The sequence below is a fragment of the Rhagoletis pomonella genome, unplaced genomic scaffold, assembly GCF_013731165.1.
Source record: "Rhagoletis pomonella isolate Grant_MI unplaced genomic scaffold, Rhpom_1.0 Rhpom_scaffold_00630, whole genome shotgun sequence".
NCBI lineage: Eukaryota > Metazoa > Arthropoda > Insecta > Diptera > Tephritidae > Rhagoletis > Rhagoletis pomonella.
This window is the reverse complement of record NW_023459184.1, coordinates 1-15,630: the sequence shown is the minus strand read 5'-3', so window position 1 is coordinate 15,630 and position 15,630 is coordinate 1. Positions and strand designations below refer to the sequence as shown.

At 35.2% G+C, this 15,630-nt stretch overlaps 1 protein-coding gene across 1 annotated transcript in view; it reads left to right on the top strand.

The window, feature by feature from the left end:
- Positions 1 to 3,473, top strand: part of LOC118751288 — a gene marked incomplete at its 3' end in the record, with an annotated part of 44,032 nt that extends 40,559 nt beyond the window's left edge. The window contains exons 3-4 of the mRNA XM_036486070.1: positions 2,565 to 2,913; positions 3,033 to 3,473. Of these exons, the coding sequence (XP_036341963.1) occupies positions 2,565 to 2,913; positions 3,033 to 3,473 (790 nt within the window). The remainder of the gene's footprint in view (positions 1 to 2,564; positions 2,914 to 3,032) is intronic.
- Between the last annotated feature and the right edge of the window lie 12,157 nt (positions 3,474 to 15,630).

Below are 15,630 nucleotides of genomic sequence, written 5' to 3'. Positions count from 1 at the left end.
GTCAGATGCCTTTTGTTTTACTTTACATCGGATTCAGATTGTGTAGCGACTTTTGTTCGTATTTCTTTTCTGACGAGCTACAAACTAACTCTACAGCTTCTAAACTTTTCTACAGACAATACACATATGAAAAAGTTTACCCTTAAAGTTATTGCGAGTAATTAATTGGCTGTGATAAAAATTGCCTAAGACTCGGGAAGTGTCTAAACATACCTGCAAGCAGTGGGATTGATTACGAAACTAGGAAACTGTAACAACTAATATGTACCCACACTTGTCCAGTTTCGCTAGATGCTGATGCAAACAATTTGCTGTAATTCAATTAAAGTCAGACTACTTTCAGCTAACAGGGGAGTCTCGTAGGAACCGGTGTTTTTTTAGATTTTACGATTGCTTTCTGACTTATTTTCTTCTTTTTTTTTGCCAAAATTTGTTTTAATCTTCTTCTTACCCTTCTAATATCGACCTCATAGTTTACATAGGTACGTGTACACTGAAAATAAAACCTGCGTAAATATAACGAAAACTTGCGTAAATCTTACGCATTTTTTCGTCATTTTGAGCCACGAAAGTTTTCGTTGATTGTACAAAACCGTTTTCGCACATACTACGAAAATATGAGGCATCAGATCTTTAGTACATTTTACGAATGTATTCGTTATATTTACTAAAGAATTTTGTACTATTTACTAAATAATTTCGTGCTATTTCTTAGTCTTTTACGAAACAAAAATAATTCGTATATTTAACGAAATTATTTTCGTAAAATCTGCACTTGTTTCGTAGAATGTGCGATTTTGCTTTCATTCTCCACACTGTAAAAAACATATTACGAATTATAACACAACACTTTTGTTTTGTTTTTATCGTTAATTTTGAGCATTTTTTTTTAACAAAATGTTTTGCAAAAATGCTTAACATTAGTGATTAAAAAATAATGAAAGTGTTGTGCTATAATTTTAGTAACGTTTTTATAGTGTTAATAATAAAAGCAATCATACGTTCTACGAAAGAAAAAGAAGAATTTTCTGACTACACTGTAGTTTAGAATTAATAAAAAAGGTTATTTTACCTATAACAAAACTTAAGTATTTTATTTATATGCATACGAATAGGTTCTATACTAGATACATATTTTTTATTGCTTAGGCTTCATTCAATAAAGTATATTGATGCAAAGTGTTGAACTAAATATAATTAGATATAAAATATGAAAGAATATAAAAATACTGGTTTTAGTTTCATAAACATTATAATATTTTTATGTAGAGGCACTTGACAGATTCGCAGCTTCATTGATGTTTGTTTCCTTGACGACTACAAATTAAAGGAAAATTATAAGGCGTCTGAAAAGCAAGTTTCAGTGAAAAATCATACATGTACTTACTTTTAATTTCATTAAGTAGTGCTCCTGGCGTAGGCTTGCCATTGATAGGTAACTGATGAAATTGCCTATTTTTCAAGTCACAAATTGCAGCGCAAGGGGCAGCGTAGGCGATGTTAAAAACATTGTATGCTTAAAAGCATAATATATCCACAACTTTAGTATTCGATTGTTTTTTTTTATTGTTTTTTTTTTATCCAGCAAAACTTCTTTAAAACGTTTAAAATTATATTATACGTCTCACAGCAGCCAACCAGTAATTTCGCAATGACACGCGATACATATAAATATGATGAAATATTAAACTGCCGGTAATTTAGCATATTGTACGAAAATATTCGTCTGTTATACGAAAAAAATAAGTTTCTGCATTTGTTCTATGTCCGAAAGTATTAAGTAAATTTTACGAATACAGAATTGTAGATTTCGTATATTTTAAAACCACACGTAAATATTACGAATGCCTTCGTACAATATACAAAATTATTCGTACAGAGATTTGTTCAGTAATTTACGAATGTGTTTCGTAAAATAAACGTAAAATTTCGTAAATTGTACTGAAAAAATGCCTTACGAAAGTCCTTTCGTTATATTTAGTTCGTAAAATCTTGTTTTGTTGTGAAAAATGTGTTCGTATTATGAACGAAAGTTTCGTACATTGTACAAAAACCAAGACTACGAAAGTTTTTCGTAGCACTTTTACAAAATTTTATTTTCAGTGTATGGTGCTTTTATATAGAGGGGCACTACATATGTATCATTACATTTATTTGTTGCATCGTTGTGTTGCAACTCACACAATAAATCCAATTATTTCCGTGGCCATAAGCAATAACCACCCAAGTCTACTTAAGAAAGAATTGAGTTATATATGCTATCGCATTCTGCAACTACTATTCCATATGTATGTGAAATTCCGCTATTAAAAAAGTTATAAATGAACATATTTTGGTTTCTCCATAAGGTTAACATACAATCCAAATATTTAAAACAGTTTTTTTTCGAATTCAGGTATTTCGACTTAGGCGGTTATTGCTTATGACCACAGATTTTACCTTATATTTTCTCACAACAAATCCAATTATTTTACCTTATCGTTTATAACAAAAAATTTGCAACTTATTCTCACAAACTGTCTTAACAAATTTAATTTTACACTACCTCCGCTTCACTTTTCTAGACGAGCGCAGTAGTGGCCTCTTGGGCACCAAGTCTGGCAGCGGCACCAGTACCGGCGGTGGTGGCACCAATCGTTGGTCTCTACTCACCCGCCAAACACCCACCACACCTGGCTACACCACCACCAACAATAACAATAATGTGGTGAATGTAAAATCATTGAATTTACCAAAAGACGACATGGGCGTATACCGTCGCAAATCTTCCGGTAGCACTACCACCCATACAAGCACTAGCATCAGCAATAGCGGCACACCCATTGTTGGTTCTCAAGTAGCCGACGCGGCCCTGTTGATGCCCACATGCGAGGATTTCGAATGCCAAGCAGCGGATGGATCAGTTTTGCTCAGGTAAGCAAGATTTCTTGCAACTAATTAAATTTTCAAGTGTGGTAATAAACAAGGGCATACCTTAAACTGTAAGCTGTTATGTTTTATTCTAAAACCTTCAAATTTGAAAATATTTACAGGATACCTGCACCGCACGTTGTGGCCGCGCGCGCCTACCGCTTGGCGTCAAAGAAACGCAGTACTGGTAACACCACCCACGATAGCCAACAAAAACAACATCACCCGCAGAGCAGCAGCAATACATCGAGCGCTATGGTTACGACCGCAACTGCCAGCGGTGCTGAAGCACAGCATCCCTCAACACCTGATGGCGGCGATACAGGTGGCACCACAACCAATACAGCATTGACACGACGTCTGGCCAAATTGCTTCATCAGTCGAGTATGTCTGCCTCGAGGCTAACAGCAGCCGCTTCCCCGCATGGTGATAGCGCCGCTACAGCCACCAACACAAACAATTTGCTGCCAATTATGCCAGCAGCTGCGTCTAGAGACGGTGGTAGCTCGGACGGCGGGGGTAGCTGTTTGGATGAGGCACCACGTCGACTTTCGTGGGAGAGGTGAGTGATAATATTTATCGCAACCGCCGTTGAGATACCCACATAAGTGCTAGAGGAATGCGACAACATTTGCACTGGGTACATACTTGTATTAGCAATAAAAATATTTTTTTAATATGTAAACTTTTTGAATCAAAACGTAATACAAAAGCGAATTTATAAAAGGTGGTAGCAGCAGTACAAAAAAAAATACACTAACAAATTATACGCACAATGACAATAAGAACACAACAAATATGCACCAAACACATAATTTTGACAATCAGTACAACCTTTTATGAATTCGCCTTGCGTAATACGTAAAATGCTATATTTTTCCCTTTTGCTTTTTTGACACGCCGGCGTGGCTTAAGCGTCTTTATATGCATCATTCTTAGCATTTTAATATATGCAAATGTACATACATATGTCTCAATAATATCGATCCCTTTGACCTGTTAAAAACAACAAAGTTATAATATCCTTGTATACAAGTGCGCTGTATAGATATGTACATAAATATTTCTACCAAATAACCACATTTTGAGTTCAATTCTCCACATTCCAGCAATTTAATTGAACTTTCCACATAATCAAAAGGGTATACATATGTATTTAATACTCACAGAATTTTTTATGAGATAACTGTAATTATGTTAGGTATTGTTAGGTTGAAATGCCTACACTTAGGCAAAGGGCAGCAGGCCCATTGTGATGCCATATACAATCATCCCCGTTATATTGCGACGCTTACTTGGGATCAAACAATTTCCTTCGCTAATGCTCTTATGATGATTTCCGCTATCTCTGCAATGTCTTGTAGAGAAGGCTTTACGTTTAGAGGGTGTAAGAGCCGGTACTTTATACCGCCTAGTAAAAAGGACTACCTAAGTTTAACCGCTGTCCTGCGATTAGTTGTGATAAAGGTTGGTTCACTTCCCTTATTGAAAATGGACCAATTCAATCTTAGCAAAAAATAATAGATTGACTCGCCTTATTCAATCGCATTCACGTCCTCTTCCAGCATTAATATAGTGTCCAGTGGCTTCACCAGCCTATACTCCTTGCACCCTATTTGCAGGCTGACTGTAGTGATGTCTCCAGTACTAAATTGCGGTGGGATACAAGAGTTTGTATTAGTTTTGATTAAAATGTAGGCGCGGGGTTTCCCTTTACCATGAGCACTAAATAATTCCTACTTCAGGGTACCCAAACAACAGATCCTATTACCAGTTATCCATGGCTCTTGGACCAAAGCGTTGTGTATTTCACCTGGTGACAGTTGAAACAGGAGAGCAACAGATGCTGTTTTACTGTGATGATATGTGTGACCCCCATCACGTGAATCTCGTGAGAAACTCAATCTCGTTGTATGACCTCCTCATGGACTTGCCTGCCGCAGAGTTGGATAAGGCGTACCCGCTCAAGTTCTCGATCGCTTGACCTTGTAATCGGTCTTTGCTAGCGCCTCCAGGATTTCGTCGTTCAAGGGCAGCACTGCTTGCATTGTTGGCGTCGTTGGCTCTGTGTTCACAACTATCCAATTGTGCGTACCTCTAAACTATTAGGCGGGCCCCCTGATACACTTCGCCTACCCTGCCGATTGCCGCGTTTTACAGCTCCATCATTCTGCAGTCATCACAGGCAATAAGTTTCACGTTCCCCTGGAATCAGCTATCATCCGTGCAGGAGGGTGGTGTTCCAGGACTCTATTTCTTCATTTGCAGCGCAAGCGGCATGAACCTATCTCCATTAGTTCTTGGGGCTCCTATCTTCCTCATTAATTTCGTCTCTGGTGTCCATAATTTCCGGTTCTTAGATATCTCCGCGAAGGATCGAATCCATGCACCGTGTGTCTTGACCCTTTTCGGTGTCAGTGCCGGGCTTCCTGACCTTTGACGTTTTTAGGTCTCTGATTTGCGACATTGGTTTAAGTAATACGAAATACTTTTCATTGCCCTCGCTATGTCCTCTTGTACCTTCACGAAGTCCTCTTTCGAGACCAGAATTCGCGAAGCCGTACCTCAGTCTTGGTGGGTGGCCCTCGCTGGGTTCATTCGGACGAGGTCCTTGGCCCTATTGCAAGATACTCGATGCTTACCGTGCAAACCTTCCGACAAATGCTGTCCCGCTCCTTGTGTGAACGTACCCTTAGGGTACTTACATATAGAGAGCCGAGCGACACTAAGCTAAGTAAGTCGGGGATTATCAGATGACAGAATTTGACTTCGACTTCGAAATGTATCACCCTATCTCGAGTCACTGCTCGCTGAACAAACAACATGCATTTCATCAGGGCTCTGACAGCCGAACCATTTTGCACATGGCCGCCAGGAGAGATTAGGAAGAGATAGAATCCATTCAGCACTTCCTATGAGAACGCCCCGTACCCCGGAAAGCGCGTCGAAAGTTTCTGGTGGAGCACTTCTTCAAGAGCTTAGGAACAACTTTTGCATCGCAATAGGCCTGATCGGTCGCCTAGTGATCACTTTTAATAGAGTTGCTCGTTTAACTAACCGCTTAGAGCTGTTCAATTTATTAATTTTAATCAAGAACCGATCATTACCAAATCGGTGCTTGAGTATTCTATCGTCACGGGGACATTTGCACAGCAAAAATGGATTTTCTTATTTAAATTTACAGCAATTCTATGTTTCGACAAAGCCACACCTAATGCACTAATTTATGTGTTAGGTATTACCAAATACCAAACAAATGCCAACTTAATTTTATTCGGGAATATACTGAGTTGTAATACAATATTTAGGAAAAACCGCAGAATCCATTTTTGGACTCCAGAAAATGTATTATACTGCGAAAGAAAGTATAGATACGAGCGTTATACATACCTAATGACAGTACGAATGGGGATTGCTTTAAATTTCCATTTTAAAGTTACCTGATGACAGTACGAATGCGAATTCCAGCGATTTATTTTGCGTGTTATTCTATTCGTTATAATAGTTTTAAAGTCAATTGAATTTAAGACTAAAAAAATGAAAATTAAATGATAGTTTAAAAAACTAAAAACTCGCTTTTATTACAATGTGAACTAAAATGTAAAAAATAATTTATAGAAACGCAGATTTCATTTAAGGGGAATATGAACTTCCCTAACTTGATTTAGTTAAACCCTTAAAACCAACCTAAAGTAGGATTCAACTAATTGACAATAAAATTAATTTTACCAGAAAACAAAGCATGGGGTGTTTGTTAGATTTTGAAGTCCTGCTATTGACAATATTCAATATTACTAAACTGAAAATTAAAAGTTCAAAACAATTGATATCATTCACCCCAACTTGTGTCTTCCGCTAAAATTTATTTAATTGCCAATCACTTTAATCCTATTTTAGGTAGGTTTTAAAAGATTAATTTAATGAAGTTAGGGAACTGCCTATTCCTCTTACACGAAATCTGTATTTCTATAAAATATTTTTCACTTTTTAGTTTAACGGTTTTAACGGTTATGGTGGAGATTTCGTATATATGACAGATTTACATCTTTTTTAATCTAGAAACTAAATCTTACTTTCCAAATCCAATAAAAACAATTACACAGGTTTACAAAAAAAGTGTATGCATATTAAACCAATGTTATTCGACACACTGAATGCGAATCCGAGATCCGTTATCCGCCATCACATCAGGTTCGTGGTCAGTTAAAAGTCAAGAAGGGAAAAATGCAAGACAATTCTTCTGAATTTGTCCTCTAGATGACCTTGAGGAATCAAGGGACCCCATATTCGGATTCAACGACAACAAAAACCGAATATTTTATTTTTATTTTTATTGAATAAATTTTTTTTTCTATTTGACCCTCAAATTACCTCGCACCTGACATTATGGAGGCATTTCTTCTGCATGTATATACGTGTATGGCATTTGTATAAGTGTTAATTTTTAATTAACTTTTTCGCTTTCTTTTAAGCTAATTTTAATTTTGAAAAATTTTCTGCACTTCAGCATCAAAACCCTTTCCTAGTGATGTGTAATTCTTTATACGTTAGAAGTATAGTTTAGCTGTAAAAGAAAAAATGTTTGTCTATTTAAATGCATATAAAAAGGTAGTATATGTATATACTTATGTATTTTTGTACTTATAAGTACATATGTACGCATGCATATGGATGTACAAAGAAAAAAGACTTAAGGCCGCTTTCTCAAGTAGCTTTTAAATTCCATCTGCCATTTAAACGCAAATTTTGTTCTAAAACAAGTAAAGAAGTATAAGTTAGGGCGAAACCGAACTTTATATAATATTTTTCCCAATTCCCAGTTTCAACAATATGCTATGATATATTGAAATAATTGGACCAAATCTGGTGGAAATCGGTAAGGAGGTTATCAATCAATAATCTTGTGTCTTGTTAAAAGATTGTTGCAAGTTGGCATCTTTAGTTATTGAAAGATCGGGGTTTTCGTATTTCTGAAATTTAACGTTATATGGTAAGTGGCAGTAACTTTAGTCCGATTTAAGAAATTTTTAATATATTGCATTTTTTGTGCCGAGTTTGGTATAAATTGATAAACCGCGTACCGAGATACACATATGTATGTAGGCGTAAGTGGGCGGTGCCACGCCCATTTTCCAAAAATTTCCCTAAAAATCATTTTCCGCTAAGAGGTCATTGCGTACAGTGATTTAGAGTAAATTAGCTTAAATAGTTATCGTAGTTTTTGTATTTCTGTAAATTACCGTTATATGGGAGGTGGGCGTGGTTCTTGTCTGATTTCCAAAATGTTCAACCAGTTTCTTAGTGAGGTGCTAAGCAATGCTCTCACCGAGTTTGGTAGGGAATAGACTACAGAGATACAGCATTTAATCATGAGTGGACATTTTCTAAATATTTTATAACTGTCTTACTTTATGCCGAAATTCTACTCCAAATACCAACTTTCAATAATTTTAATCCAGTATTTGCGGAAATATCTTTGTTTTTGCATATTGTGAAAATACCATTATATGGGAGGTGGGCGTGATTATTGCCCGATTTCGCCCATTTTCAATCCCAACCTACCTTGGATAGGGCAACTTACCAATTTTCGTTGAAATAATTATCTAAATTTTTTCTCGAGTTATTGTGTACACGAACAGACGGACGGACGGACAGACATGGCTTAATCGATTTCTCTTTTCATTCTGCGCATTTATGTATACATTTGTCTATATCTATCTCCATTCGTTTTGGGCGTTACAAACAACCGTTATGCGAACAATACCCTGGTGAACAAGTGTGCTTGGGTGAAAGGCAGATACATTATATGCAACAATTTTATTGAGTTTGATAAATTTTAAAAGTTACCTCAGAAAACGGTCTTTAATCATCAAATAAATCTGAGTTACATACATGCTTATGTATATTCATTTATGGGCACATGAATGCCCATGTACTGTTCATTGATTCATGACAATAAGAGTTGCCTACGGCCTTTTCCCTTGATTTCTAAGAATTTCGAGTTTTCCCTCACACGTGGGTGCTCTCACATTAGGTGTGTTTGTGTTTATGGAAATTTGTCAACGTTGTTTCGGTAAAATCTAAAATGGGTCGAAGTTGTCGCTTTAATGTTCACATGTAAAACATTTCTGTTTGAATGCACATTTTATCGGTTGTAATCCTATTTGCACATAAAAGGATTTTCGGCACTAAAATTTTTGTTAAATGTTTGGCCGAGGTTTTGCTTGAACTTGTGACATGAATTTATATCTTATTCAACAAATGGAAGGACTAAGAATTTTACGTCGCTGCTTAGCCGCACTTCTGTTTAACAAAGGGTAGAATAAAGAGCTTCAGTTGTAGAACGATTCGAAGAAACTTTTAAACCGGGCCCTAAAAACAAGTGCTGGGATGAAACAGAAACATAGGGAGTAGTAGAAATGGATTTGCTCAAAGAATAACTACTTCAAAGAATAACTAAAGCAAAAGTTCATAAAAAAAAGATGAAATCAAGCAGCTAACTACTTCCAAACTAATTCGATAATGCAAGTCTAAATTAAATTATATTGTAAAACATAACAATTTTTTTTAGGTGCCAGGTAACTCTGGAATACCTGGTAATCATACATCTGATCATTTGGCTAGAGAAAGTTCAGACCAGGCATTACTTGGTCTGCATCCAGTTATAGCGCACCCAGCTTCGGCCATCGAAGCCACCATCAGAATCTGGGTGAATATTTCTCTGATTTATTTGCAGATCTGGTAGATTTAAAGCCAATTAAAAAGGAACACGTAAAAGTACAATGAACGGCATGCGGCCTGAGTTTTAATTCTGCGTGCGTTGTTTTGTGTTAGTTTATGAGAAATTGTTTCATAACGTAATAAATGTCGCAGGGACCAGGGAACGAACATGGGACACACCCAGTGAAAACCCCTCGACTACGATCGCCGCCATAATCACATTTAATCACATTTCCACATGAATACATCCATATGTGTGTACAATCTTTTTTGTGCAGCATACTTATTTGAATTTGATTGTGCATGAATTAATAAATTTTTCAATAATAATGTAGTAGCCCGGTCAAGTTAAAAATTCAAGGCTATAAGCATTCGCATGGAGCTGAAAATGTGTGCGAACATTGGGAATATCATTGTAAATGAAATGTAAAAAGATCCATCTATGCCACACCTCCAAAAATATGTATTTAAAAACAGGGTGACATATATGGGTTTTTTGCATTTTCAACCCAAATGGTGAAGTGTAAGTGTGATCGCAGAATTATCTGTACAAATTGGTTTGATAGTTTTGTTACTAAGAATTACCATTTTCGAGACACAGCGATTTAAAAAGCTGTGTCCTGGATAATATGCACACATTTCGAAGCCACCTGTGAGGTACTTGGCAAACTTTTTCCCACGAATTACTGCCTTCCTGTTGAACTAAATAAATTCCATCAGGTAAATTATCCGAGAAAGTTTCTTTTTCATTACCGCATGTTACCGCGTATTACTACCGTTAGTTTCGAATTTTCATACGTCTCTCAGATTTGCTTAATCGCTTTGGAGGTATTTTTAATTAGTACTGTTGATTTTTTAAGTAAAATATTCATTTTAAGTTAAATAGTTTTTGGTTTTTTATTGAAAACTCTAAAATATGCCTGCCATCAATAAAAATAATTCTCGATGCGCGATAGAAAAATCAATGTTTTAATTAACATACCTAGATATAGGTATGTATAAAATAACATATCAAATAATTATTCGAAGCTAGGAAAAAGTTAAGTTCCGCTGGCAAAGCAAAGAATATACTCACGAAACTATGGGCCAAATTTAGTAAAACTGCGTTTTTAGTTTTTTCTCGGGCTTCCGGGACTGTCTAAAAGAACTTTGTAGTTTTAAAGATAAATATGATTAATATGGATACCAAATGAAACTGAAAATTCTTTAGAATTTAAAGGAATCGAATCGAAATTGTTATATTATGGTATACTAGTGAACCTGCATTGATTAAATTTTTTAAACAGGTTAAACCCTATTCAAAAACCTCTAAAAATATTCCTAATGATTAATCTAAACAATTTCTCAGTGATGAGAGGTCTCGCATGGTGTCGGTTTTAATTTCATCAAATTTCAAATCTCCCTGTAACTTCAAAAAATAAAACCTGTGCACATCTATGTAAAATCCCTGTTCTTTAATTTGACTTCTCGCTTTGGAAATTCGAAATAACGGTGCAGATGTAATGACCTTAAAAAAAAAATAGATGGAAACTCTAATTAAAAATGTTATCAGCCTATAGTTATGTATCTTTCGTATAAGTAAAACAAATTCGACTTTTCAAAAAGGTGGCAACCCCTTTAAAAGTATTTTCAAACTAAAATTTTTCGCCTGGCATTGTTATACATATGTAATTCAATTAACTGATGAATTAAGTTGAATTTAATTTTTTTAAGCACATGGCAACTCTCCTAAATACAGTTTAAAAATAAACTATTGTCAAACCCATTTCGAGTGATACTCATCTTTTGACAATCCATTTAACTTATCAAATAATTTGAGGTTAATTTTTTCAACAAAAAACAACAAATGTTCAGCTTAAAACTTTCTTAACACTCGTTCTTTTGATGGCCATATTTTAAAATATCATGTAACTTGTATATAATTAAACGAAATACCATTTTCAAAACAGGCGGCAACCCTCTTAAAACTTATTTTCGAACTAAAATTTCCTTAAATATTTTTCGTCTGACATTGTTATAAATATTCCATGTAACTGATGAATTAAGTGGAAATTTATTTTTTAAACACGTGGCAATCCCCCTGAATATAGTTCTTAAATAAAGGATTTTAAACCCATTTCCATTGATAACCATCGGTTAGTAATTCATTTAACTTATTAAATAATTTTAGTTTAGCCCTTTAAACTGGGGCAACCCTCAAACACATCAAAAATGTTCTAAATTGTCAAACTAAGTATTTCTTGAAGCTCTTTTATTTGACATCCATCGTAAATATTTCATATAAAAAATTGTTCAATTAGACTTCTCAAATAGCTGGCTACCCTATTCAAAATATTTTCAAACTACTATCTTCTTAAATCTCTTTTGTATGACAACCATATAGCGATACCTTATTCACTTACCAAATTCCTTTAATTGAAATTGAATTACATTTTTTAACATGTTATAAAGCCTTTTCAAAACCATTTCGATTGATACCCATATTTAATAATTGATTTAACTTTTTAATTAATTTGAACTTAATTTCTTAACAGGTGGCAACTTTTTTTTAAAAAAGTGAGACCTTCTTGAACATCCATACCCTATGGCCTTTAATTCGGTACCTCACTTTTGAAAATCGAACGGACGGTGCGGATCTGAAGGCATTGATTATTAAATTATTTGAATGCAGTTTTTTATCAGGTGGCAACTCTTTTCGGAAAAGTAAAACCTTGCTGCACATCTACAGACCAAGCACTTTAATTTGACATCTCATTTTTGAAAATTAGATTAGTCCTTAACATATAATTTTTTCAAAAATCAGTATTTCAAAATATCAAAATTATTCAATGTTACAATTTTAAAAGGACATTTTCAATACCCATTCATCCTTATTGTCATAAATGTTCGTACATGTATGTATGTGTACGTATATGTCATGTAAAGAAATGCCTAAAGGCTGGTTTTCACTATGTCAAATTCAGTGGCATTTGTCGTCAAATAAGTGAAAACACATTGTCAAATGGGATCAAAAAGCGGGTTTCCGATTGATTTGGATCAGGATAGGTCTCTAGTCATGTACATGCGCTGCGAAATCGGCTATCTGTCAGTTTCTGGGCCATAATATCATCGGTAAAGGCATGGATAAAATAGATAAAGTTGTGTCAGAATATGTCGCCAAATTTTGGAGTCAAAATATGACATAGTGAAAACCAGTCTTAACTCTTTGCTTCCACTTATGTACGGCACTTATATTTTTCAGTCTTTCAATAACCCACAAATTAAGACACTTAAGAATAAAAGTCCCTGCCAAAGTGGCTTTGCCTAAGGGAAGTTTAGGTTGGTGTTATGCAGAAATTTTGTTTGGCAAACTGCGTCCAATTGTTGTTGCAGCAAACTCGGAGAGTTTGGCGACTCTCACAGCAAACTAATTTTGTTTGGTCAAACTGCAGCAAATTCGGTGTTGTCATATACAAAAATTTTAAATTGTGCGCGTTATGTACATCTGAAATTCTCATTTCGTGTTGGCAATAGCCATAAAAACCATAATGAACGTGCAACCCTGTGCCAAACTCCACATAACCACCTCCGAGCAAACTAAGCAGCCGCCATTTAATTTAGCAAACAAAAGTTTGTCTGCATAACACCGACCTTAATCAGTTGCTAAATAACCCACAACGGAAAACACAAAAAGATGCACAGAGTGATTTGCCACGGTGAGAAACACTCTTTGCTTGAGATATGAGTGTTTGTGTCAGTGGTAAACACTATACGAGACCGGTACATAACTGCGCGTATCCACAGGATAAAGTTTATATCTTAATACATATGTCAGAATATAATTTGCCAATGGAGACCGCTCATTGCTCTTCGAGAGCAATATATGTCTGAGCTTATATCTTGCCATCTATTGCCGGCAATTTGGTAGTTTGACAGCTTCATTTTCATTTGCAAGAAAATTTCCTGGCTGCAACATCATTATTATTTTAATATAAAAGCAAAAATTGAGCTGTTTCCTGTTAAAATATTTGTAATTATGTATTTGGATGTAAAATAGCCTATTTTATAAATTTTTTAAGCGGATAAATCCGGCAAAAATACGTTTTCGAAGCTATCTTATAAATGCTTATATCAAGATATAAAAAGCCCACACAAATATTGCCACTGATATAACTTATATCTATTATGGACAGCAATAAGTTTTATCTTGTGGAGACGGCCTGTAAGAAACGCGATTCCTCGTGACTGTCTTTCAAAAAGTCAACATGCTTATTGCAAGGAAAGGTCGGTGGATACCGCGCTGCACACATTGGTAAAGTGGTTAGACGAAGCCTTCACGTATGAAAATTATGCAGTAGGGGCCTTCCTCGATATCGAGGGGGCCTTCAATGTCCCTCCGGAGGCAATATTTGGTCACGTCTATTCATTATGTGGGGGTTGAAACCAATGAAACCAATAAGGCTTGTCTACAATTTTCTTCTTGACAGAACTGTCGCAGCGGAGAGGGGAAACCCCTTCACTCAGCGCAGAGTCAATAGGGGCATGTGATGTTTTCTCTCCCCTGCTCTGGATTGGAGTAGTAAACGACATTTGAAGTAATTGCTCATTATAAGCAATGTAGTTTTATGATGATGCTGTTTTGAATGTTTTTAATCAAACAAGTAAGTTTTAGCAAAAAAAACCGACTTCAATTCTCATATAAAAAAATATATATATATATATATTAGAGTGGTTAAAAAAAATTTTTTTTTGGAAATTCATAAACGCTATCTGAAATTATTGTTATTTGTGATAAAAAAAAGAGAAACGTATTTTTTTATTTTGAAAAAAAAAGTTTTCTTAGAGGTCGCGCTGGTCGGTTTTTTATAAAAACGCTGATGTTCTCAATTTTTTTATTTTCTTGACATGTTAAAATGCAGCTAAAAACTTGGGCAGTTAGAATGGGCCTAGAGCCCGAAAATATGCTCTCGAAAAGAGACTAGTAAAATTAAAGCGTTGATGCTGAACGATTTACGCATTGGATCCAAAATGGCGACCAAATTAAAAAAAATGATCGGAATTGTTTGAAACTCTTAACCGCCATTTTGAATTTTAAAAATCTGACATCAGATTCGTAATCAGCAACCCCAGAAACCCACTGGAAACGTGTTTTAACCCTTGAAAATATTTAAAACGTTCAGTATCAACGTTTTAATTTTAGTACTTTTTTTTTAATTTGATCGCTATATTGGTCCGCCATTTTGAATATAAAAAAATTGACTTCAGATTCGTAATCGGCAACCCCAAAAACTCTCGAGTGCCGGGTTTCGAACAAATCCAATCATTAAAAAAAAAAATGGACCGCCATTTCGGATTCGCCATTTTGAATTTCGTAAAACTGACTTCAGATTCCTAATTAGCAACCCCAGAAACCCCCTGGTAACAAGTTCCAACCCATGGCAATACGTAAATCGTCCAGTATCAACGTTTTAATTTTACTAGTGTCTTTTCGAGAGCATATTTTTGGGAACTAGACCCATTCTAAAGGTCCAAGACAGGTGTGTAATTAAGAGAAAGTTCACAAATCATACCAGAGAAATTATATGTAAAAACCACATTTTTAGCTGCATTTTAACATGTCAAGAAAATAAAACAAATTGAAATCATCAGCGTTTTTATAAAAAACCGACCAGCGCGACCTCTAAGAAAACTTTTTTTTTTCAAAATAAAAAATACGTGTCGCTTTTTTTATCACAAAAAACAATATTCTGGTGTAGCGTTTATGAATTTCCAAAAAGAGTGTTTTTATGAACCACTCTAATATATATATCTCATGATCCACTGATCGGATCTTAACCAGATTAGTATGGGACCACCTCTGATACACTCCCTTTCCGCAAATAGAATTATCCAAATCGGTTGACTTGGTCCAAAGTTATGCGGTAACATACATACAAAAAAATAAATAAAAAAATAAAAAAGTATTCCGACGAACCTTTTTTGGAGGTCGGTTAAAAATAACAAATTTCCCTTGACTGTGA